Source organism: Pistacia vera, unplaced genomic scaffold (genome assembly GCF_008641045.1).
Source record: "Pistacia vera cultivar Batoury unplaced genomic scaffold, PisVer_v2 Contig673, whole genome shotgun sequence".
Lineage (NCBI taxonomy): Eukaryota > Viridiplantae > Streptophyta > Magnoliopsida > Sapindales > Anacardiaceae > Pistacia > Pistacia vera.
Window position 1 is genome coordinate 1,567,771 of NW_022196527.1, and position 23,899 is coordinate 1,591,669.

The window sequence follows — 23,899 nt, forward strand, 5'->3', positions numbered from 1 at the left end:
GATATGTAACTAAAGGATCTTTAATGTATGTGATGTTTTAGCTGAGTGTTGGTGAAAAATCAAGATTCAATGACTCTAAATGAATCATCAATTGAAGGGTTTTGGTTATAACTTTTTGATTAGAGTTGATGGTTATCTGTGCTTAATAATCTGCTCTCCTTTCGCTAAAATCACACTCCTTAATATGCTAATTCCACTAACTGAATTATTCCCTCTCCTAGCATGCTTACTTTTCACACAACAATATCACCTAACCAACCTCCACTAACACAAAAATGAAACCAACCTACCTTCACACGACAAAAATATGGACGGTCGTCATTCATGAAAGTCTTGTATCGTGCCCTACGTGATGACATCCAAATCAGGTGTCACGTATATCGGTACAAAATTTTGATACCAACTTTCGGTGTGTACATAGCATTTTTGATAATATTAACCCATGTACATATCCTAAGAGGGATTCAAACAAGAAAAAGTTTTCATGATATATATATCCTAAAAGAATATACTGCATGATAAAGAGGATGAGCATATTATTTATAGCATTCAAGTAGAGACGTGGTTTACCAGAAATTAGGATAAGACAATAAAATCGGGTAGGCCAACCTGGCAGTGACAAGGCAAATTTGAAGTAAAAATGGAATGAGTAAAAGACTAAAAGGTGATGAAGTCACCAGCAACAAATTTGGAAGAAAAGAGAGAAATCCTAGTTGTGATCAAACAGCGTCCAAACTAATTTAAATTATTCCTTATCGTCTTGATCCCTTTGCCTTTGCGTGTACTTCGGTATCTCTTTTGTCAGTTATAAATTTATCCATAACCAATCCATATTTTAATTGACTTTTTTTTTTTTTTTTTTTTTTTTTCCATTAGAACAGAAAGTTGAGTCGAAATGAGGATAAAGGAGAATGAAGGAGTATCAGCATCTGCATCCAGGAACCATCTGGTTTTCGCTTATTATGTCACTGGCCATGGTTTTGGCCACGCCACCCGTGTTGTTGAGGTTGTCAGGAATTTAATTCTCGCTGGTCACGATGTGCATGTCGTCACCGGTGCTCCTGATTTTGTTTTCACTTCTGAAATTCAATCTCCTCGCCTCTTCATTCGCAAGGTTTTTCTAATTTTAATTTTTTTTTTATTTGTTTTTTCTTCTGTTTCTGCTGAATTTTGCATTCATTTGTGAAATTTGATGAAATCAGGTACTCTTAGACTGTGGAGCAGTTCAGGCAGATGCGTTGACTGTCGATCGCCTTGCCTCATTGGAGAAGGTAATGTGGATATCAATTTCTTTGTTAATTTTATTCTTTTTTCTTAATTATTGATTTTTTTTTTTCGTTTTTTTACTTTTTATACTAGTATTCAGAGACTGCAGTGGTTCCTCGTGATTCTATTTTGAAAACTGAAGTTGAATGGCTCAACTCCATCAAAGCAGACTTAGTGGTAAATTTCATCCTTATTCAAGCTTTAGCTTTCATTTTCTTTTTTAATTATATTGTTGAAACATTTGATGAACACGGCTATTTGGTGAACCCAAACAGGTTTCAGATGTTGTTCCAGTTGCATGTCGGGCGGCAGCTGAAGCTGGTATTCGGTCTGTTTGTGTCACCAATTTTAGGTAACTCATATTACTGCTATTACTTTCTCTCTTGCAAATTATGATATTAATCTTATTTATATTTGAATACCTTTCAAATAATTTACAGCTGGGACTTCATTTATGCTGAGTATGTGATGGCTGCTGGCAATCATCACCGTTCTATTGTTTGGCAGGTGAACTATCTGTTCCCATGGGTCGTGTTCCCCGGTTGGTTTTTTCTTTGTATGAGTTGGATGAGGGATTATACTTCTATTTGCAGAAGTGTCATGGTTATCAATAATGACTGACTGTGTTTTAGGCAATGATTTGAGTTGTTGGAGCCAACTCAACATGCTCTGTGAAATGTCCCTCAACTATGAAGTTCTTAATACTTCTGGCATATCTATATAAATACATGACATGGTTTGTGCAATGCAATGTTGACATATGACATGGTTGATTATATTGGTCCCAACCCAATAGTAATGTGTTTATGGTGTTCGAGTTTTGCCCTTTGCTGTTGTCATGGTTATTAGTTTATAATAATGCTAACCTTGTTTAGTTTTGTAAAATTCAATACAGATAGCCGAAGATTATTCTCACTGTGAATTCCTCATTCGCCTGCCAGGATATTGCCCAAGTATGTTGTTTGTTTTACAACCCTAAGAAAGTGGCTTTCTTTTATGCTTGTTGACCCTTCTTCAATCATATTTATAGATGCTGAAAGGTTTATAATGATTGGTCTCAAATTGTACCAATACAGTGCCTGCTTTCCGTGGTGTTGTTGATGTACCTCTGGTTGTGAGGAGGTTGCACAAATCTCGCAAGGAGGTTTAGTACACAATACTTGGTTGAATCCTTACATTGTGTGTTGAAACCAGAATCTAGGTTCTCAGTAACTTATTTTACTTTCTTCTATAGATAAGGAAGGAACTTGGAATTGGGGAAGATGTGAAGCTAGTTATCCTCAACTTTGGTGGACAGGTGAGATCACTGATTAAAAAAGAGAATTTAGATGTTGTTAACATCTGTTTGCTATGGAATTCTCTGTGGTGCTAGATTGTTTTGATTCTCTCTCTGGAAATGATCGATTCCAACAGAGATCTATTATATTCTGAAAGCTATCAATTACGAAAGATGTTTGACTGTGTGTATATATCTTATTGAAATTGCTATAGAAATGGGTCCTAGTATCTGTCTTTGGCGCTCATATGTTTAATTATTTAGGCAGTGGACATTTTTAACTTTTAGACATGCTGACACCTGCATAAGTTATTTGCCTTTACGCACACTCATCTTGTGGCTTATTAACTGCTTACCAATGCTAGTCCCTGTCACTATTAGTGATTGAGGTTCCATATTTAAATCAGCTTGGATTTAATATCTCATATCATTGTTTAAGATTGATATACTATAGCGGATGGTTTTGTTTTGATAATGCTCAATCGTAAACTCTCATTCTGCCCTGGATAGATGAGTTTAATTACTTTTATATACATCCTAATTCAGTCTCTGATATGCAGCCTGCAGGCTGGAAGTTGAAGGGGGAGTATTTGCCTTCTGGTTGGCTGTGCCTGGTACAGTTTGTATCATGTTTTCTGCATCTTTCTCCTGGGCACAATGTGCTTGGCATGCTTTAGTTTAACTTGTATATTGTTCTCTGGTTCAGGTTTGTGGTGCTTCCGATAGCCAGGAGCTTCCACCAAATTTTATAAAACTTCCGAAAGATGCTTATACACCTGATCTGATAGCGGCTTCCGACTGTATGCTTGGTCAGTTACAATTTTTTGTGGACAATGAACTGGATCAGATCTTTATTAAATTGCCTCAACTATTTCAGGAAAAATTGGATATGGCACTGTCAGTGAAGCCTTGTCATACAAGTTGCCTTTTGTCTTTGTACGCAGAGATTATTTCAACGAAGAACCATTTCTGAGAAATATGCTTGAGGTAAATATAAATGCCTGCTTTCTTAACTATTTTTCTTCTTTTCCTTTTTATGATGATCAGAATCTGACTTTAGTTATCATAACTTTTTATGCAGTTTTATCAGGCTGGTGTGGAGATGATTAGGAGGGATTTACTAACGGGTAATTGGAAACCTTACCTGGAACGTGCAATTAGTTTGAAACCATGCTATGAAGGAGGCAGCAATGGTGGTGAGGTAAATTCATTCTTGAGATTTCTGGTTCTCTATAAGAAATAGATTTCATAATCAGCTTAACTATTGATGATTACAGTAGGAACTAAGCTTCTGCAAGTTGTTAGCCATGTACCCTCTGTTAGTGTAGGTTTCATATTGTCTTTTAGATTGCAAATAAAGATTATGTTAGTAATTAAGATTTATTGAAATAATTAGTTATGAACAATATTGACTAAATGTTGGTGAACTTGCTATTCAGCATTAGAGAGGAACCTATAAGTAAAGGTTAAAACCTCCACATATTAATTTAATTAATTAGAACAAACAACATATGAAATAAGATTTATTACATTAGTTCAACCTGTTAAAATATATGTTCCCATTCTAAGATTTAGAACTCTTTACATAATTTTTAATATTGGCACCACGTAATACTCTGTTCACTAAATTAGCTGGCTAAGGATTCCACCTTATAATAGTGCATGGGGTTTATAGCACCCAAACTACTTTGCACGGTAACTTGTATCTTGTAATTAGATTAATGAGTACAGTCAAACTTATTAGTTAGTGGTAACCATATTTAATTTCCAGTATCTAAAATAGAGTAAAATCTTATTATGGTTTTTCACTTAATCAAATTTGAATTTTGATTAATTGGAATACAATCATCTCCTTTACTTAAAAAAAAAAAAAAAAAAAAAGTTAAAAAAAAAAAAAGTCAGCAAGGTCCTACAAAAGAGAGGACCTGTAAATCTTTCCCATTATGTCCTTATCTCAGGTAGTTCAGTGAGATGTCTTCATCTTTTAGTTGGCTACTATATGAGGTTTAAATTTTTTTAAGTGGTGCCTTGTTCTGTTGTTTTTGCAGAATGATTTCTGAGATTTTGTTTCCCAAAATATGCTATGTTTTAAGTACAATTTCATGCTGATTTTCATTATTTTGATTTTTTGGGATTTCATCCTAATACAAAGTTGTACAATGTTCAAATTATAGGTGGCAGCCCACATCTTGCAGGAGACAGCTATTGGAAAAAACTATGCTTCAGATAAGGTAAATTAGCTTGATGCCTTGTTTACTATGCTTTGTGGTGCTATTGTCCTTTTGGTAAATACCCTTGACTGGGTGTTTGTTTCAGTATTATTCATTTGAATTAAAAAGTTTGCATTTCACTTGCGGTGGTTAGTCTCAAAGTAGGATTTCATATCTTTTTGGTTAACATCTTAAGTTTTCATAATTTTATATCTCCAAAAGGATAGCCTTATTGGTTAGATCTCTTGCTAGAAGCAAGAGGTTTAGGGATCCAATCTCATACCAAACTTTGCGTTGACTAATTTAATTTGAGTTTGTGTATGAGGAAAATTTGGGGTGCATAGTAATTTTTTTTTTTTTTATCCACCTAATCCTAGAAATTATGCACAAGGCTTAGGTACAATTGTAGCCAAAAGAATACCAAAGCCAGCTGTAGCAGGGAGTTTAGATTAGATGTGAAGTCAGTTTAGATTAGATGTGAAGTCAATAAACTTCTGCTATACAGAATATAGACTTAAACAAATGAAACCGTGAAAGAAAAATTAATTGCCCAGCTTACAAGAATAAGGTATCTGAATTAACTTCAGAATTTTGAATAGATATATTCACAGAAAGCTGTGACTTCATGGCCTATTCATAAGAAGAACAGAGTCTTGATGTTTGTGTAGGAAACTGTAGTAAATTCTCGGGAATTATGTTAGAAGCTTGTTCAGATTAAGTAATTGATTTGAGGACTTGTTTCTTTTTTAAGATTTCTAAAAAAGTTACTGCTTTGAATAAATGTACGGATGTATTATAGTTATGTTTACAAGTGTTGCTTTCCTATAAATGGTTATCAATTAACATTTTGCTTCATTGCATGAATAGTTTAGCGGTGCAAGAAGACTACGCGATGCAATAGTTCTTGGGTATCAACTGCAAAGGGTCCCTGGAAGGGATATCTCCATTCCTGAATGGTATGCATCTGCTGAAAATGAACTTAGTTTATCTACTGGATCACCAACTGCTCGAAAGGATGAGAGCAACTCTACTTTGAGCATGTGAGTTCTGATTTTCACTTTACAGTTAATAGTTTTCTTGTTTGATGGAAAAATTAGTTACAAACTTCTAATGATATCTATAAATTTTCTTCCTCTAGATCCACTGAAGGCTTTGAAATTCTTCATGGAGACCATCTCGGTCTTCCAGATACAATGAGTTTTCTAAAGAGCTTGTCCAAGCTAGATATTAATGATTCTGAAAAGAATTCTGAGAAGCGCCAGATGCGGGAGCGTAAGGCTGCTGCTGGACTTTTCAACTGGGAGGTCGCACTTATTTTAACTTAAATCTGTTTCAATTCCTCTCTCTGCTACACCCTAGATTGAAAATGTCTTGGGTTACTATACAAGGACCATACTGAATGGGATAATCATATTGCAAATTTTCTTAAAACTGGGAGAATCTATTAAAAATCATTCATGAATGACCTACCTTTGTCGTTCTATTACTTTAGTCTTTCTGTTTACTTGTAGGTGAAAAAGTTTTTCCTCGTATGTTTTGTTGACTCTATAATTGAGAAATTGATGTCTATAGATCCTTGTATGTTTGGATCATCTAAACCCATACTGGCCTTTGAACAATTTGGTAATTTTTTTTTTTTTTTTTTTCTCTTGGAAATTGAAAGTTTCAAAGTTTTGAATCTCTTCCGGGGAGGAAACTGTTTACAGGTTTGAGACTAGTCTAGAGGAGTTGAATGTGAAGTTTATTATGTTAGGAAAGTAATGAATGTTGCTGTTGTCCTCTTAGATTTCTTAGTTTTTTTAGATGCAGGTAGACACATGAATTTAATATATGTACCTATGCTCTTGCTTATCTATAAGATTGGAGTCAAATTCCTTAGCATCCTGAAATCTTTTGAAATCATATAATTTTGGAGTGCTATTGTTATACAGGAAGAAATTTTTGTGGCTAGAGCACCTGGAAGGTTAGATGTAATGGGAGGAATTGCCGACTACTCAGGAAGCCTCGTTTTGCAGGTTTGATTCATGCCTCTGGTGGCGTGTGTATACGTTCTACTTTTTTCTTAATTCTTTTAAGTAGGACACGCCTCCTGCTCCATCTGTTGCTCTTTGGCTATCTACAGAGTTTAGATGCATGTGCATTTGTTTTCAATTTTATTCTGATTTCTCTGACAGTAAGTTTGTATGCACATGTACTTGGTTTTCTTACATTGTTTGTTCTAATTCTTACTTTGTTTTTTTTTCTTAATTTATTTTGTCTTTACATTTTGAATTCCCATATTTTTTCTTGATTTCCACATAATGATACATGTAATTATATTACCCCACACTTTTTAATGATCTTCCTGTGCTCTTTCTGATAACCTTTTGCATTGCTCTTTCCACAAATGGATTTCTGCATTTGTGATGTCAATAGTCAACCCTATATTTATTATGGTCAAAGCATTCTGCATTCCTATCTATGTGCTCTTTGTCCCCTTTTCAATCTTAATCTGGCTTTTCAACTAACTTGAATAGTTTTCCTCCTGCAGATGCCCATAAGAGAAGCTTGCCATGTAGCTGTGCAAAGGAATCATCCAAGTAAACATAGGCTCTGGAAACATGCCCAGGCTCGGCAAAATGGCGAAGGACAAAAGCCTAGGCCTGTTCTACAAATTGTATGTATTTGCATTTGAATGCATTCATTCTTTATTGAGCATCATCGTTGGGGTAATGTTGATGTACAACAATTTGACTATCTCAAGTAATGGTTGAAAGTCATAGCAATCCGCTTAAAGCTTTTTGAGATGGTGCTTATACAGAAGCAAATATGTACAAGTTTATGTATAACGATATGCTTGTGTCAACTTCATTGTTAACTCCACATTTTGGTTTCATCAGGTATCATATGGTTCAGAGTTGAGCAATCGAGGTCCGACTTTTGACATGGATTTATCTGATTTTATGGATAGAGATAAACCTATATCATATGAGAAGGCCAGAAAATTCTTTGCTCGAGATCCATCCCAAAAGTGGGTCTCTCTTGTTTTGATTGATTTATCTTTATGTAGAATTCTAAATGCTAATGGTGTGGTTCCTATTGTAGTTGGGCGGCATACGTAGCTGGGTCCATTCTGGTTCTAATGAATGAACGTGGTGTCCGCTTTAATGATAGTATCAGCATGCTGGTATGGCTCACTTCCTCCTCTATATGTTTTTGTGTTGTTATTCAGCCTGGAATGTTCTTTTTCTATTGATATTTAAGATATTTTTATGATCTTTCCTTCTTCTGCCCTGTGTTTCTGTTTCCTTGCGTTCACATGAATTTACCAGAATTGATGAATGTTAAGACTGCTGATTATGTAGTCTGTTAATTACAACAAAAAATTGACAAGATACACCTGTTCTGATGTGTATGTATGATTGATATTTATTGCTACATAGAAACTATAGTGACAAAGACCAAAATGGTGACAGAATTTACTGCTTTTTTTTGGGAGAACAAACCATGCTGAGGGCAATTAATGGAAGCCCAATCAGTTTAATGTAATGATTAATACTTCAAATTCTAGTTTCCACTCCTATATGCAACTTGAAATATATTTTTTTCTTGTTTGATAATGCAATCACTTCATAATGTTAGTTTTATTTGTGCGACTGAGTTTGCCACCTTATTATATTTATTGTATAAATTACAGTCATATGGGTTTCGGCAGTCCAGTTTTTTTTTTTCCCTCCAACACAAGCCACTCTTAGTATCTTTTCGAGAAACTGTAGTAAATTCTCGGGAATTATGTTAGAAGCTTGTTCAGATTAAGTAATTGATTTGAGGACTTGTTTCTTTTTTAAGATTTCTAAAAAAGTTACTGCTTTGAATAAATGTACAGATGTATATTAGTTATGTTTACAAGTGTTGCTTTCCTATAAATGGTTATCAATTAACATTTTGCTTCATTGCATGAATAGTTTAGCGGTGCAAGAAGACTACGCGATGCAATAGTTCTTGGGTATCAACTGCAAAGGGTCCCTGGAAGGGATATCTCCATTCCTGAATGGTATGCATCTGCTGAAAATGAACTTAGTTTATCTACTGGATCACCAACTGCTCGAAAGGATGAGAGCAACTCTACTTTGAGCATGTGAGTTCTGATTTTCACTTTACAGTTAATAGTTTTCTTGTTTGATGGAAAAATTAGTTACAAACTTCTAATGATATCTATAAATTTTCTTCCTCTAGATCCACTGAAGGCTTTGAAATTCTTCATGGAGACCATCTCGGTCTTCCAGATACAATGAGTTTTCTAAAGAGCTTGTCCAAGCTAGATATTAATGATTCTGAAAAGAATTCTGAGAAGCGCCAGATGCGGGAGCGTAAGGCTGCTGCTGGACTTTTCAACTGGGAGGTCACACTTATTTTAACTTAAATCTGTTTCAATTCCTCTCTCTGCTACACCCTAGATTGAAAATGTCTTGGGTTACTATACAAGGACCATACTGAATGGGATAATCATATTGCAAATTTTCTTAAAACTGGGAGAATCTATTAAAAATCATTCATGAATGACCTACCTTTGTCGTTCTATTACTTTAGTCTTTCTGTTTACTTGTAGGTGAAAAAGTTTTTCCTCGTATGTTTTGTTGACTCTATAATTGAGAAATTGATGTCTATAGATCCTTGTATGTTTGGATCATCTAAACCCATACTGGCCTTTGAACAATTTGGTAATTTTTTTTTTTTTTTTTTTCTCTTGGAAATTGAAAGTTTCAAAGTTTTGAATCTCTTCCGGGGAGGAAACTGTTTACAGGTTTGAGACTAGTCTAGAGGAGTTGAATGTGAAGTTTATTATGTTAGGAAAGTAATGAATGTTGCTGTTGTCCTCTTAGATTTCTTAGTTTTTTTAGATGCAGGTAGACACATGAATTTAATATATGTACCTATGCTCTTGCTTATCTATAAGATTGGAGTCAAATTCCTTAGCATCCTGAAATCTTTTGAAATCATATAATTTTGGAGTGCTATTGTTATACAGGAAGAAATTTTTGTGGCTAGAGCACCTGGAAGGTTAGATGTAATGGGAGGAATTGCCGACTACTCAGGAAGCCTCGTTTTGCAGGTTTGATTCATGCCTCTGGTGGCGTGTGTATACGTTCTACTTTTTTCTTAATTCTTTTAAGTAGGACACGCCTCCTGCTCCATCTGTTGCTCTTTGGCTATCTACAGAGTTTAGATGCATGTGCATTTGTTTTCAATTTTATTCTGATTTCTCTGACAGTAAGTTTGTATGCACATGTACTTGGTTTTCTTACATTGTTTGTTCTAATTCTTACTTTGTTTTTTTTTCTTAATTTATTTTGTCTTTACATTTTGAATTCCCATATTTTTTCTTGATTTCCACATAATGATACATGTAATTATATTACCCCACACTTTTTAATGATCTTCCTGTGCTCTTTCTGATAACCTTTTGCATTGCTCTTTCCACAAATGGATTTCTGCATTTGTGATGTCAATAGTCAACCCTATATTTATTATGGTCAAAGCATTCTGCATTCCTATCTATGTGCTCTTTGTCCCCTTTTCAATCTTAATCTGGCTTTTCAACTAACTTGAATAGTTTTCCTCCTGCAGATGCCCATAAGAGAAGCTTGCCATGTAGCTGTGCAAAGGAATCATCCAAGTAAACATAGGCTCTGGAAACATGCCCAGGCTCGGCAAAATGGCGAAGGACAAAAGCCTAGGCCTGTTCTACAAATTGTATGTATTTGCATTTGAATGCATTCATTCTTTATTGAGCATCATCGTTGGGGTAATGTTGATGTACAACAATTTGACTATCTCAAGTAATGGTTGAAAGTCATAGCAATCCGCTTAAAGCTTTTTGAGATGGTGCTTATACAGAAGCAAATATGTACAAGTTTATGTATAACGATATGCTTGTGTCAACTTCATTGTTAACTCCACATTTTGGTTTCATCAGGTATCATATGGTTCAGAGTTGAGCAATCGAGGTCCGACTTTTGACATGGATTTATCTGATTTTATGGATAGAGATAAACCTATATCATATGAGAAGGCCAGAAAATTCTTTGCTCGAGATCCATCCCAAAAGTGGGTCTCTCTTGTTTTGATTGATTTATCTTTATGTAGAATTCTAAATGCTAATGGTGTGGTTCCTATTGTAGTTGGGCGGCATACGTAGCTGGGTCCATTCTGGTTCTAATGAATGAACGTGGTGTCCGCTTTAATGATAGTATCAGCATGCTGGTATGGCTCACTTCCTCCTCTATATGTTTTTGTGTTGTTATTCAGCCTGGAATGTTCTTTTTCTATTGATATTTAAGATATTTTTATGATCTTTCCTTCTTCTGCCCTGTGTTTCTGTTTCCTTGCGTTCACATGAATTTACCAGAATTGATGAATGTTAAGACTGCTGATTATGTAGTCTGTTAATTACAACAAAAAATTGACAAGATACACCTGTTCTGATGTGTATGTATGATTGATAATTATTGCTACATAGAAACTATAGTGACAAAGACCAAAATAGTGACAGAATTTACTGCTTTTTTTTGGGAGAACAAACCATGCTGAGGGCAATTAATGGAAGCCCAATCAGTTTAATGTAATGATTAATACTTCAAATTCTAGTTTCCACTCCTATATGCAACTTGAAATATATGTTTTTCTTGTTTGATAATGCAATCACTTCATAATGTTAGTTTTATTTGTGCGACTGAGTTTGCCACCTTATTATATTTATTGTATAAATTACAGTCATATGGGTTTCGGCAGTCCAGTTTTTTTTTTTCCCTCCAACACAAGCCACTCTTAGTATCTTACATTGAATGTTTAATACAACCATACAGGTTTTATCTGCAGTGCCAGAAGGCAAAGGCGTGTCTTCTTCTGCTTCAGTAGAGGTTGCTAGTATGACTGCCATAGCTGCTGCTCATGGTAATTTGTTATCTTAATTGCCTGGTTATGAGAAAAATCTCATTTTCTTTTGTAACACTTTTTTTTTCAATTTACATATTTTACAAATTCTAATTTCTTTAGCTCTATGCTTCCCTTTCATTTTTTAATTTGTACATTTATTTTAGAAAACGTTGAAGAGTTTTGGGTTTTAGCACTTATATTCAAGCAAGACCCACTTATTTGTGAAGGAAAACCTGTTGGCATGTAAATTGTCATAGCTGCACATTTCGATCTTTGAATGTGAGGAGGCTCCTATAGAAAGATTTAGTGCTTCATTCTTAAATCCCTAAGCAACTTTGAAACAGGATATATTTATTTTATTTTTTCAAGTAAATGTGAATTTAGATGGAGTGAGAAGAATACCTTTGTATTTTTATCATTTGGCTTAAAATTAATGCCTATTATGTTAACTCTCTTGTAATATTTTTAAAGCAGTGGTATTGTTTTAATTTATTCTAAAAAAAAATTAGTTTGATACTCTACATGTCTTGTATTTTTATGCTTGTTACTTTCAGCAATTGATAAGGTTGTGTTGGTCCACCTCTGGGACTGTTGATTGAAGATCTCATCTATACTTTTCAGGATTAAATATCGGTCCAAGAGATATAGCTATGCTGTGTCAAAAGGTTTGATATCAAGCACATCCTTTCCTTAGATCTTATTTTCCACCATGTATGCATAACTTATGCCATATATAGTTTATGTTGCTTATTATTTCAAGTTCTTCTTAGGTGGAAAATCACATTGTTGGAGCTCCTTGTGGTGTGATGGACCAGATGGCTTCTGCCTGTGGGGAAGCTGACAAACTACTTGCAATGGTGTGCCAGGTACGTGTCATATGTACTGACAAAGACTTGAGTGCTGCAATTTTGAAGGTTAATAAATTATGACAAACTTTATGCTTCTTGTTTATGCAGCCAGCGGAGGTGCTTGGGCTTGTTGAAATTCCAAACCATATCCGTTTTTGGGGAATTGATTCAGGAATTAAACACAGGTATCAGTTCCAGTAATGTCTGTTTCCATTTTCTGTGTTATTTATGTTAGTCTGAGGCAGTGAAGGACATTGGTGTATGGTTTATTTAGTTATTAGGGAAAGTAAGCTAAATTCATCTTGCCTTTCATTTGTGGTGTATGGGTACATATGGATATTTGATTATAATTTATTTTTCTTGAATCAATCAGGATGTATCAAAAGAGATATAGAATGAAATATGTCCCAGGAATCATGGATACTGTTGTCTATGTCTAATTTATGAAGTATCTATGAGCTCTGTTTAAATCATCCCTTGAACTTCTGAATGTCCCCATCTAGTTTAAATCATATTCTACTTCCAGCTCTGGTGAATCATTCTTTCTTCTTTGATAAATTTCTAAGCTGTCAGTTACTTGGCTTCCTTTCTTGGCAGTGTTGGGGGTGCAGACTACGGGTCTGTCAGAATAGGTGCTTTTATGGGTCGACAGATGATAAAGTCTGCAGCATCCACCGAACTTTCTCAATTGAAGACTTCTAATGGGTCTGATTCTTTGGAGGATGGTGTTGCACTGCTTAAAGCTGAAGCGTCACTAGATTACTTGTGCAACTTGTCACCTCATAGGTATGTTAATTCATTAGGCTTTCTTCTCGGAGTTATTGGAAATGATAATCACTGTTAAATTGCTAAATGAACATATCAATTTCGTGATGGACATATGATAACCTGATGTACCAGTGACTTGTCTCTTCTTATGCTGCCTCATTTCTTTTTTTAATTCTGAAGAAGCTACCTTTTCCTTGTAATTTTTGTGTTAAAGTTAGGCAGATTCCCAAATGATCTAATTCAACTGATTTCAGTTTACTTTCATTGTGAAGTGATTTTCCCACCCTTTTCTATTTGTCTCATATCATAGATATGAAGCTCGGTATGCCAAGATGCTTCCTGAGTCCATGCTTGGTGATGCATTTTCAAAAAAATATGGTAAACATGATGATCCAGTTACAACAATTGATCCCAAGCGTGAATATGGAGTTACTGCATCTGCTAGACATCCTATATATGAGAATTTCCGGGTCAAGGTACGTATTTGATAGCTTATTTGATTGTTTGAAAATTAATTCCATTATATATATATATATATATAAGGATGCTTGCCTTTTGTTTTACATGAATCTTCACTCTGCTCGTTCATTCAAAAGTTCAGTTATTAATTTGATCATATGTCTTAGTTTTGCATTTCCTTTCTAAGTGGCAATGTTAACACGTGTTATCAACTGAAGAGTTATGTTTGAGACGAGTCACACCTTATGGACTTTGTTTAAAATGTTCACCCGAGTCATTCCTTCTGTTACCTATGTATAGGCCTTTAAAGCTTTGCTAACATCCGCCTCATCAGACGATCAACTTTCTTCTCTTGGAGAACTGCTGTATCAGGTATATATTACAAGTTCTAACTTGTTGAATTTGTCCATTTTCTGTAGAAATTTTTATGGAGATGGATCATCTTCGGAGAGGAAAGTAATGTTTCTAGAATTTCGTTTAGAGTAAATATTCTAAGCATGATTTTATTACCTCGTCTAGAATGATAGAAAACTATTGTTAATATGTGTTATCCATATATTTCAGTGCCACTACAGCTATAGTGCTTGTGGACTTGGTTCCGATGGGACAGATAGGCTGGTGGAGTTGGTACAGGAGATGCAGCATAGTAAAGAGAATAAACCTGAAGAAGGGACATTATATGGAGCCAAAATTACAGGTGGGGGTTCAGGTGGAACAATTTGTGTAATTGGTAGAAACTGTCTACGGAGCAGCCAACAAATTCTTGAGGTAATTTTGGTATATATTTCAAACTATACTGCAATTCTCTGCATCCATCTAAATATCACCATCTTTCCTTTGACTTAATTACTACAGCTCGTAACAAGTAAATTATTGTTAGTAGTTTCTACACATGAAGAAATTTATTAATATTTAGAGATAATCTTTTAACAAGATATTTGCCATATGAAAATTTCAGATTCAGCAAAGATACAAAGCTGCAACAGGCTATCTGCCTCTCGTTATTGAGGGTTCATCACCTGGTGCTGGAAAGTTTGGATATCTGAAAATTCGTCGGCGCCTCTCGGCCAAACCAAGTAAATGATTGTCTTTAGCCAGTTAAAAGTGATAGTCATTTTGTCAAGGAATATTATCAGGAACTATGTTTATTTGGTATTTATGGTTTAGGATTTAGTTAAATTAATTAATAAATAATAAGACTCCTCATTTTTATTCTTATCCTTTTTTTTGTTTGAATAAGAAAAAAGTGTCATTAGGTTTGGCTTCGTTAACCCAAAGGATGATCTGTTAATTATTCAATCTCAACTGCGCGTTTAAATAGTATTCACGATGATGAGAGCTGTTTTCTATTTTTCTGTATTGACCTATTTATTGACTAAGCCAGCCGAGATTTTATTTATTATCAAGCCTTTATTTATTTATATAAAAAAAAAAATTTGTATAAGGCCCCTACTGTTATTTGTAATGAAAGAAAATGATAGAGTTATCGAAAATTACACACCGAATCTATGTATCGAATGACGTGACAAAATCTTAACTATTGATTAATATTAATTTATAATGAATCAATTATCAGGATTTTGTCACGTCATTCGATGTACGAATTCGGTGCACATCTTTTGGTAACTGTAACATTACTCTTGTAATGAAATATTGAATTACTCTTGTAATGAAATATTGAATTAGCAGAAATGAGAGAGACCAAAACCTTCACATCCAGGACAGAAAACTTCAATTCTCATCCCTAAACTACTTCGACTCCAAAACCTTCACATCCAGGACAGAAAACTTAAATTCTCATCCCTAAACTACTTGGACTCGTATTTACCCTTTGCCTTATGCTTTAGATTGGTGTGACAAAATAAAATCATTAGATCCAAGACATCAGTTAATATATTAAAATAAGTTTAGCGTGGACCCAGTCTTTTTTTTTTTTTTTTCCTGTTTTTGTGATCGAGTGTCTAGATCAATTTACATGCACTTCAACTAATCTTTTAGGGTTTTAAAATTAATAATTGAGTAAATTTTCTGATCGTTAGTAGTCACCCCTATTACTATTAGCAATAGAGAGGAGTTCAATTCCTCTTTAGTAATACACCTAAAAATTCTTATCGTTTTTACTTAAGGGTGGTTAAGACCAAGTGTCTCACTGTTCACATAATTATTACCATTAATAATATAAAATAAAAATATATTTCATCAGAAAGGGATTGAGAAACTATGAACTATCATAAATTAAAAACAAAACGCTCAAACAATTTCCAGAAATGAGAGTCCCACAATCTGCAGTAATAATATAAAAAATAAGCAACTGAACTTCCTGCCCCTGGTCCTGGACTAATGACTGATTATAGTTGTATCCGAAAAGCTTTGACCAACGGAGCTCCCCTACAATTTTGTAAATTAAGAATAATACGAATTATAAGAAATGACAAACAGTGCTATATCTGTAATTAATGGATCCTCAATTTCTTTATTCACATAAACTATGGAGAAACAGACCAATTATCAATTTCTGAAAAAGAAAGGATAAAGAAATAGAATTGAAATCCAAAGTAACACAACCCTGTTCCAGAAACAGATAAACCACTGTGACTAAATGGAGGGCATTATTTTAGGAGAGGTTGGCATGGGGGAAGAATCTAAGAGATTTTAAGGATTAATATCATTCTGGTTATAGTAGGATTCATATGTGGCTACTCTTGGATTTGATTCAGGAAGCTCCAGTTCTTCAACAAAACCAACTGTCATCTTCATAAAATCTTCCATGTGTAGTCCTCGCCATTCCTTTAAAGCAAAAAAGAGGTCGATGATGTTTAAGTGGTTATTAAAGTGGGGTTGAGAAATGAAATCAAATAAAAATACCTCAAAATTCCAATCTCCATAGAGATTAGGATCGTTTTTGTTGGTCCAGACGTAAGCCTGAGCTTGTAAGGAGTTGTCAGGAGTGTCCTGCATGAATGCATATTTGATTCGATTGAGAAGAGTTAAATGATATGTATATGATTACTCAAAACTCAAAAGGCATCAATTCAATATTTGTTACTTACCATCAAACAAACATCAACAGAGGTCCTTTCGTACTCAACATCTTCAAATATATCTAAAATATCCAATTCAGGATCCGTGATACCCAGCAGCACCTGTAACGTAAAATTTCATCATTTTTAAATTAATTGATTGTAAAAGAAAAGAAATATGAACTAATTGAAGAGGCTGAGCTCACCCTGCCAGTGACTTTGTGATTCTCCAGAGGTAGAATAGCTGGATACACACGCCCTTTTATGCTAAACCGGTGACTGCAATCCCAACTCCATAATTAATTAAAATTAGAAAAAAAATATATATGAAATTGAAATTGGAATCTAAAAGAGAGAGAGAGAGAGAAAGACTAGTTGTTGAGGATGGCAGAGGAAGACTGAGGGACGCGTTTAAGAAGAATACGAACGACGTCGTCTGCAAGTAGGCTTCCATACACGAAAACGCTGTGAAGGTTACCGCTTATTGCTGACGCCGTCGCTGTCCCCATTTCTCTGCTTTTTTTTTTTCTCAATTTCTGATTCTCATCAGACTAAAAGCTTTATATACAAACCATTCCACTTCAGGTTCAGGGCCGTCCAGGTGCAACTGGAGAAATCATTTGTTGTTTTACCAATCATCACTTGCCACGCTTCTCCCACTCCCACGCCCAAGATTTGTTTACTTGTTAACATTTAACATTCATATTAATATAAAAGGTTTGTGTGGTCAGGGTTTATATGAGATTTATTAAAACAACGTCATCTTATATAATTTTATTATCACATTTTATTATCAAATAATATAAGATTTTAAAACCAATAATAATTATTGTTGATAATATAGGAGATAATCTAATTAAGATTACTTGATAATCTTATTTTTATTATAATTTTCTCTCATTAATAAAATTTTAAAACAATAATACCCTTATTTTAAAAACAATTTACAAAAATACCAATTGACTATTTTATCTTTATATACAAAGTTTTTAGGACATAAATACCCCTAAAATTTAAAAAAATTACCCAAGGGTGGTGGTTGGATCTGGCCACCACTGCCAGTCGTTGGAAATGATCGCCAACGGCCACCGAAGGTGACGGAATGGTGCATGACCAGCCAGGCCAAATCTGTCGCCATGAAATGGCTGTCGTTTTGCCACTAGATCTCCACTTTCGTCGCCATCGACGGTGGTGACAAGCTGTCGACAGTGGCTTGGGGTGGGTGAGGGTGTTTTTGTTAAATCTTAAACTTTTTTTTGTTGCTGGAGTGTTTTAGCTAAATCTGAAATGTATGGGCTTAAAAAAAAAATTATTCAAAAAATAATATTATATTGATATTTAAAAATGAGGGGAATTTAGTAAATTATATAATATACCCATAAATTTTTTCTTCCCAACCAAACATATTAATATAACATATCCACCAATTTATTTCAACCAACTAAACACATTTCCCTAAACATTCGAGGGCCATTTGGATCAAGGGTAAATAAGATAACGAGGGTAATATTTGTTTATTTTGTAAGATTCTTGTGTTTGGTTTGCAAGTAATAAAATATTACTGTAATAGTTTATTGCAAATAGTGTTTATTGTTAGTAATGTGAAGGGTAATCTTATCACTTTGTTAGGGGTGTTATTAAAACATTACCAGGATAATATGATTTTTCTACCCATTTTGCCTTTAATTAAAAACCATTTCGGAAACAATTACCCTCAAATATCTATCACATAACAATTACCCAACCCCCCCTACATTTGAGAAATTAGTTAAAACACCCTAGACACAAAAAAGTTTAAAAGTTAATAAAATACCCCCAACCACCCAAGACCATCGCCAGCCGTGACTCACCACCACCAACTGTTGGCGTTAGTCACCGTAATGGTGCACAATCAGTGGGATCTGGTCGGTCGTGCACCAATAAGGCCTTTTTTGGTTAGGATCACATATTCATAATTGGAAACAATTAGATCTGACGTTTATATGGCCGTTTTACGACCAAAGATGTGGCCATGAAATAGCCACAGATTTAGTTGTGAAATGGCACGACCAAAGATCTAGCCTTTTCACGGCCAAATATGTGGTTGTTTCATGGCCAGATCTCTGGCCGTGAAATGGCCATAGATCTTACCGTTTTCTAGTCATGGATCTGTGATCCATGGCCATTTTCGGCTTTGTCGGCGCACGGCGGCCATATATAACTAATCATGTGCCATTACGTCGACTGCCAGCAGATAGTAGTAGCCGATGGTGGTGGCTGGCTGCCAGCTGTGGCTTGGGGTGGATGGGGCTAATTTTGTTATAAATTAAAGTTTTATATAGTTAGGGTGTTTTAGCAAAATTTCCAAATGTAGGGGGTTAAAAGAAACAATTCAAAAAATAATAATAATAAATACTATTATGTTAATATTTAAAAAGGAAGGCAATTTAGCAATCTATATAACATACCCACTCATTTATCCTCCAAACTAAACAAATTATTTACCAATTTATTCGAACCAACTAAACACATTTTCTAAATATTCTCAGTAATTTTTAAGATGATATTTCTTTCCGTTAATATAATATACCCTTATAATAAAACATTATATGATCCAAACGCTCACTCATAGTAATCTTCATGGTAATCTATATTTCCATTAATATAACTTTCCCTGAACCAAACACACCGAAAGAGTAAATGACTTTTTCTCACCCAAGGTTTGCTTTAATGACACATTTTCACCTAAAAAGTTTCAAATTACCACTATCCCACCAAAAGTTTATATTTCGTTAATATTCAAAATACATTTCATTTTCTCAGCCGATTTTTGACGATTACCTATGAGCTAGGGTAAAAAGGGTTTTGTAGAGTGAAGACCGGTGGATTGACCAGGGTGAGAGGGGTTTTGTAGAGTGGAGGCCTATAAATCGAATGGTGGTGATCAATTGAATATTTGCCTCTGAAATCAACAAAAAATTAACTAAGAATAGGAAATTCTAACTTTGCGATGACGAACAATCGACAAGAAATCAGGTGTCGAAATGAGAGGAGTTTTGTATAGAAGAGACAAGAGGTTCGAATGGTGATGATAGAGAAAAATTTTGCTGCCAGAATTGACTTGAGATATTAATGGAATATAAACGTTGAGTGGAAAAGTGGTGTTTTAAAACTTTTTAGATGAAAAAGTGTCATTAAGGCACACACCTTGGGTGGGAAAAAGTCGTTTAATATAAACTTCCGATATGGTATACAAAACAAACTAAACATAAACAAAATCTTAAAATAATTTATAAAGATTATTTCATATGGCTAATCTTGATTGTTGGTTCTTCAATGCCATTTCTTAAAATAATTTATAAAGATTATCTCATGTGGTTAATCTTGATTGTTGGTTCTTCAATTCCATTTAATCAATTAATCCTGGAACCACATACATACGACAAGATTATTGGTTATTTAGACATCTTATATTCCAGTCACACAAAATAGTTATTTACCAGACTTGCTGGACTCATTAGGCTTATAGAATATTCAATACACCCTTAAGATACACATAAGCTAGAATCTGTTTGTAATTATAAGCTGACTCGTTTAGATTTTCAGTTGTTATCTTCTCATTTGACAGACAAGTTTAAATATACCAAATTGAACGATGAAACTACCTGAACAAAGATTTGAAGTGAAACATGATGATGGAGTTCGCATAATTAAACAACATCACAGAAACAAACAACCGCAACTAAGGTATCACATAAAAAATATCCTCCAAACGCTAAATATTTGTTAATTTCACAAAAACATGTGAATATCCAGCTCAGCTGATACATCAGTAATTTTCCAAGATAACAAGTTTTGGAAATGGCAAATACCTCATGGCAATTTCCTCTTCTTCATATGTTCATAGGTTCAGGACCAGGATTGTTCAGTATGTCCAATAATGAATTGTGTGGCTCCAACTCTTCGTGCCACAGAGGAAGTTTGTCACCAGGGTAGAACTTTCTGGTCATTCCCTCAGAGTTGATCTGCAAAAATACCCACAATGCATTAGCGTACCAGTAGTTGTATTCTAGTGACAGACAATACATCCGCAAATTGCATAGTCACACACAGCCAAAGAGATCTTACAGTGACAGTGCGGACAACACCCCCACTAGCACCATCACGAGCAATGGCAAGGGAAACTGCCTTGACCACTAATTGCTGCAAGAGAATACCAAAAAGATTAGCAATAGAACTCTTTGACATTAACTTTCAACCAGACATCTATTTTGTTTTTCTTTTTCTGCTTGCTTAGGAAACATAAATACCAACCTTCTAATCAAGAGAAATATAAACAATTAAATCAATACTCAAAAGTTTCATACCAATAAGACATTCCAACAGTGACAACTGCAGATTTTGATAATCAAAATAAAAGAACAATGGAATTCCTCCAGATCAACCCCAATATTTCATTACGTTGTTGACAGTGGTAACTTAATGAGAGGTTAGTCTCAACAAAGTAATAACTTGCTCATAAACAAAGTTTAAAAAGTTCACTCATTTGAGTTTTTACTAACATCAAGATCTAATCTACATACCTCGGCTTCCTCCCTGGTCATTCCTTCTCTCCATGCTTGATCAAAAAATCCATACAAGTAACTTGAGCCAGATCCTAAGATATGCACATTATGTTAGATTAGAGCCAGCTTTTACAAAATAATTTTAATGAAACACCAATCCATCCAAAAATAGTGTTGTACAAAAATTCATTGACACAAAAGTGCTATCGCTGTTGGGACAACGGATGATGAGTTGTGAATCTGATGTCATAATAAACCTTACTAAACTTATACATATAAACATTAAAAATATTTCAAAGTCTGGGTGACGGAAATAATAACCAAATTAATCAATAAAAAATTAGAGAGATTACAATTTCCTAAGAACCAAACATTAGGAAGTCTTTTTTTAGAGCAAGTTAATCTATTAACTGCATGAATGCTGGACATTGATCAAGGAACATCAAAGCCAAGCAATTAAGATAGAAGTTACATGCAATTCAAGCACATAATCCTCACAATTGTACAGAGGGCATAGGTCCAAGTCATCATACATTATTACTAAAAATGTTAACATAACCAAAATGCATACTACACAAGCACTGACCAATTGAACGGTCACAAATGCATGTACGAAATATAAGAGGAGGTTTCCTGCAATTACAAATTAATTGGAAGAGAAAACCAAAGAATCCAATTACAAAAATTCTTCCCTAAACTGATTGAACTGAAATATGGTTTATATACATATATCTTCCTTAAAAACCATTTAAAACCCTCATAAAATAAAAAGTTGACTGCAATAGAAATGAATATCAGTTCTGTGAATCATAATTTTAATGTAAAGAAGATAAGAGAATATTAGAAAACAGCATGAAACATTCATTCAGACCAAACACACATACATAGTAGTATTATCAGGTCAAAAATTTGTGGAACTTGCAGGTCTAATGACTTATCTCTACGTCAAAACACACGTCTGATGTCTATTCACACATTATAGTGATTCCTAAAGAGAAAATTCTTAACCAACCAAAGTAATGACATACCTCCAATGGCAAAAGGCTGCTCAATTATTGTTCCACCAAGAGGAACTCCATATATCTTACCACCTTCATACTTGTCCCACCCTCCAACAATTATGCCAGTTTGTAACATGTTCTGTCAATTCCAGATAATTGTGAATAAGGTGAGCCTAAAAGTGAACTTCAAATACCTCAATATATGGTGACATGAAAAGTGAAATTAGCATTGTTCTTAAAACAGTAACATGGATTAAATCAGCAAAGAATACAACAACAAATTGAAGTGTAAACACACTAATAAAAGGTGCTGCCTAATATTTAGAAATCTGAGACAAAAATACACTATTATATAAATTTCCTTGATCTAGAAATACCTCAAAAAAAAAAAAAATGAAACTATTATCTATTGCTCTAGAATAAGACTAAAAGAGAAGGAATAAGAACCAAGCAAATCATTCTTCTTCCGCCATTTGAAGATCTGAAACAAGGTTCAGTGGGTATTGCAACGTGAATAACATCCAAATTAATCAAACCATACTTACTATATACAATATTTTGAAACTAATTATTCAAACTTAGAATTCTATATCATCTTCTGCAACAGAGTTATTACTTGTAATAAAACAGTTAATTAAATCAATATAAACACCTTATCAATAACTTTTCTTTTACTTCTTGTTTGATCAGAAAATGAAAGCAAGATATAGAAAAAAGACCTTGTTGTTATAAGATAGTAGCCTGACGAGGTTGGCAGCAACTTTAACAGTTGCAGGCTGCCCAAGCTGTATCCTGTACATAAATGTAATTGAAAAACACATACGAAGTCAGAAAACCCTAATTAATATGGTATCAGTCAGAGACAACAAACAAAGGAAAATAATGAACTAACGTGTGCTGATGAAGGAAGTAGCGCACATAGTCGGAGACAATCTGAGAATCTGCAGCCTACAAGAAAGAGAAAGGGCGGACATGTAAATTACTGGATAAGAGTTAGGGCCAGGACTGGGGTTCAAGTTGAAAGAAAAATACCGATCCAGAGCGGCAGATGTAGACATTATCAGTAAGCTGAGTGATTTTGTCGGATGCACGGTTAGCAACATACATCCCTACCAAATACAATAAAATAGAATAGAAATCGGAATTAAATTTGAAATTGAGAATGGATTAATCTATTAAACGCAAAAAAGAAGTGAATGGAACAATAGGTACCAGTGCTAGTACGAGAATCGGCTCCGAGAACAACACCACCGTTGTAAGTGACTCCAATGATGGTCGTTCCCATGGAGTGTGGTTGATTCAGATCATTCATGTTCAGATCCATAGCTTCACCTCAAACCCTAGATTTTTCGATTTCTTTATGATTTCAAACTTCCACCCTTCTCTCTTTCTGCTCCTTTTGTTTGCGAACCCGCTTATATACAAACCATTCCACTTCAGGTTCAGGGCCGTCCGGTGGAACCGGAGAAATCATTTGTGTTTGACCAATCATCACTTGCCACGCTTCTCCAACTCCCACTCCCAAGATTTGTTTACTCGTTAACAGTTAACATTCGTATTAATTTGAAGGGTGTGTTTAGTCGGGGGGGTAT

At 34.5% G+C, this 23,899-nt stretch overlaps 3 protein-coding genes across 7 annotated transcripts; 1 reads left to right on the top strand and 2 right to left on the bottom strand.

Annotated features, from left to right (window-relative positions):
* The first annotated feature begins 628 nt into the window (after positions 1-628).
* On the top strand, positions 629-15,091 carry LOC116113022 (L-arabinokinase-like). Of its 5 annotated transcripts, none has more exons than XM_031399154.1 (29): positions 645-789; positions 877-1,114; positions 1,203-1,271; positions 1,360-1,443; positions 1,542-1,618; positions 1,707-1,773; positions 2,162-2,219; positions 2,343-2,410; positions 2,501-2,563; positions 3,103-3,156; positions 3,249-3,351; positions 3,420-3,529; positions 3,624-3,743; positions 4,717-4,773; positions 5,620-5,792; positions 5,891-6,056; positions 6,684-6,767; positions 7,283-7,408; positions 7,632-7,762; positions 7,837-7,918; positions 11,598-11,685; positions 12,289-12,332; positions 12,438-12,533; positions 12,624-12,700; positions 13,113-13,301; positions 13,594-13,759; positions 14,043-14,114; positions 14,307-14,510; positions 14,701-15,091. In XM_031399154.1, the coding sequence occupies exons 2-29, from the start codon at positions 896-898 to the stop codon at positions 14,824-14,826; spliced, it is 2,973 nt and encodes a 990-aa protein (XP_031255014.1). In that variant the 5' UTR covers positions 645-789; positions 877-895; the 3' UTR covers positions 14,827-15,091. The 5 variants fall into 5 exon arrangements, 4 of the variants coding, with proteins under 4 accessions (XP_031255017.1, XP_031255016.1, XP_031255014.1 ...); XM_031399155.1 differs by having other exon boundaries at positions 647-789; positions 882-1,114; XR_004125372.1 differs by lacking the exon at positions 14,701-15,091 and having other exon boundaries at positions 629-789; positions 13,556-13,759; positions 14,307-14,447.
* Positions 15,092-16,171: 1,080 nt separating this feature from the next.
* On the bottom strand, positions 16,172-17,374 carry LOC116113134 (AIG2-like protein D). Its single transcript, XM_031399284.1, has 5 exons — positions 17,135-17,374; positions 16,969-17,041; positions 16,793-16,885; positions 16,608-16,694; positions 16,172-16,529 (listed from the first exon to the last, which is right to left on the bottom strand). Exons 1-5 carry the CDS (start codon positions 17,269-17,271, stop codon positions 16,395-16,397), a joined length of 525 nt encoding a protein of 174 aa, XP_031255144.1. The 5' UTR covers positions 17,272-17,374; the 3' UTR covers positions 16,172-16,394.
* A 3,043-nt stretch (positions 17,375-20,417) lies between these two features.
* LOC116113039 (proteasome subunit beta type-6) lies at positions 20,418-23,712 on the bottom strand. The gene is made up of 8 exons (XM_031399176.1): positions 23,520-23,712; positions 23,340-23,416; positions 23,200-23,255; positions 23,027-23,099; positions 22,335-22,446; positions 21,325-21,398; positions 20,870-20,944; positions 20,418-20,766 (listed from the first exon to the last, which is right to left on the bottom strand). The coding sequence occupies exons 1-8, from the start codon at positions 23,629-23,631 to the stop codon at positions 20,635-20,637; spliced, it is 711 nt and encodes a 236-aa protein (XP_031255036.1). The 5' UTR covers positions 23,632-23,712; the 3' UTR covers positions 20,418-20,634.
* Between the last annotated feature and the right edge of the window lie 187 nt (positions 23,713-23,899).

Excerpts from the sequence above, each read along its gene's own strand:
- LOC116113022 (XM_031399154.1), top strand. The coding sequence starts at position 896 with ATGAGGATAAAGGAGAATGAAGGAGTATCAGCATCTGCATCCAGGAAC. Across the intron at positions 2,411-2,500 it reads TGCACAAATCTCGCAAGGAG|ATAAGGAAGGAACTTGGAAT; the intron begins GTTTAGTACACA and ends TTTCTTCTATAG. Across the intron at positions 14,511-14,700 it reads GCAGCCAACAAATTCTTGAG|ATTCAGCAAAGATACAAAGC; the intron begins GTAATTTTGGTA and ends TGAAAATTTCAG.
- LOC116113134 (XM_031399284.1), bottom strand. The coding sequence starts at position 17,271 with ATGGGGACAGCGACGGCGTCAGCAATAAGCGGTAACCTTCACAGCGTT. Across the intron at positions 17,042-17,134 it reads TCTGCCATCCTCAACAACTA|TCACCGGTTTAGCATAAAAG; the intron begins GTCTTTCTCTCT and ends TTGGGATTGCAG. Across the intron at positions 16,530-16,607 it reads ATGGAGATTGGAATTTTGAG|GAATGGCGAGGACTACACAT; the intron begins GTATTTTTATTT and ends TTTGCTTTAAAG.
- LOC116113039 (XM_031399176.1), bottom strand. The coding sequence starts at position 23,631 with ATGGATCTGAACATGAATGATCTGAATCAACCACACTCCATGGGAACG. Across the intron at positions 22,447-23,026 it reads TACTATCTTATAACAACAAG|AACATGTTACAAACTGGCAT; the intron begins GTCTTTTTTCTA and ends TGGAATTGACAG. Across the intron at positions 20,767-20,869 it reads GTGTTGTCCGCACTGTCACT|ATCAACTCTGAGGGAATGAC; the intron begins GTAAGATCTCTT and ends GTATTTTTGCAG.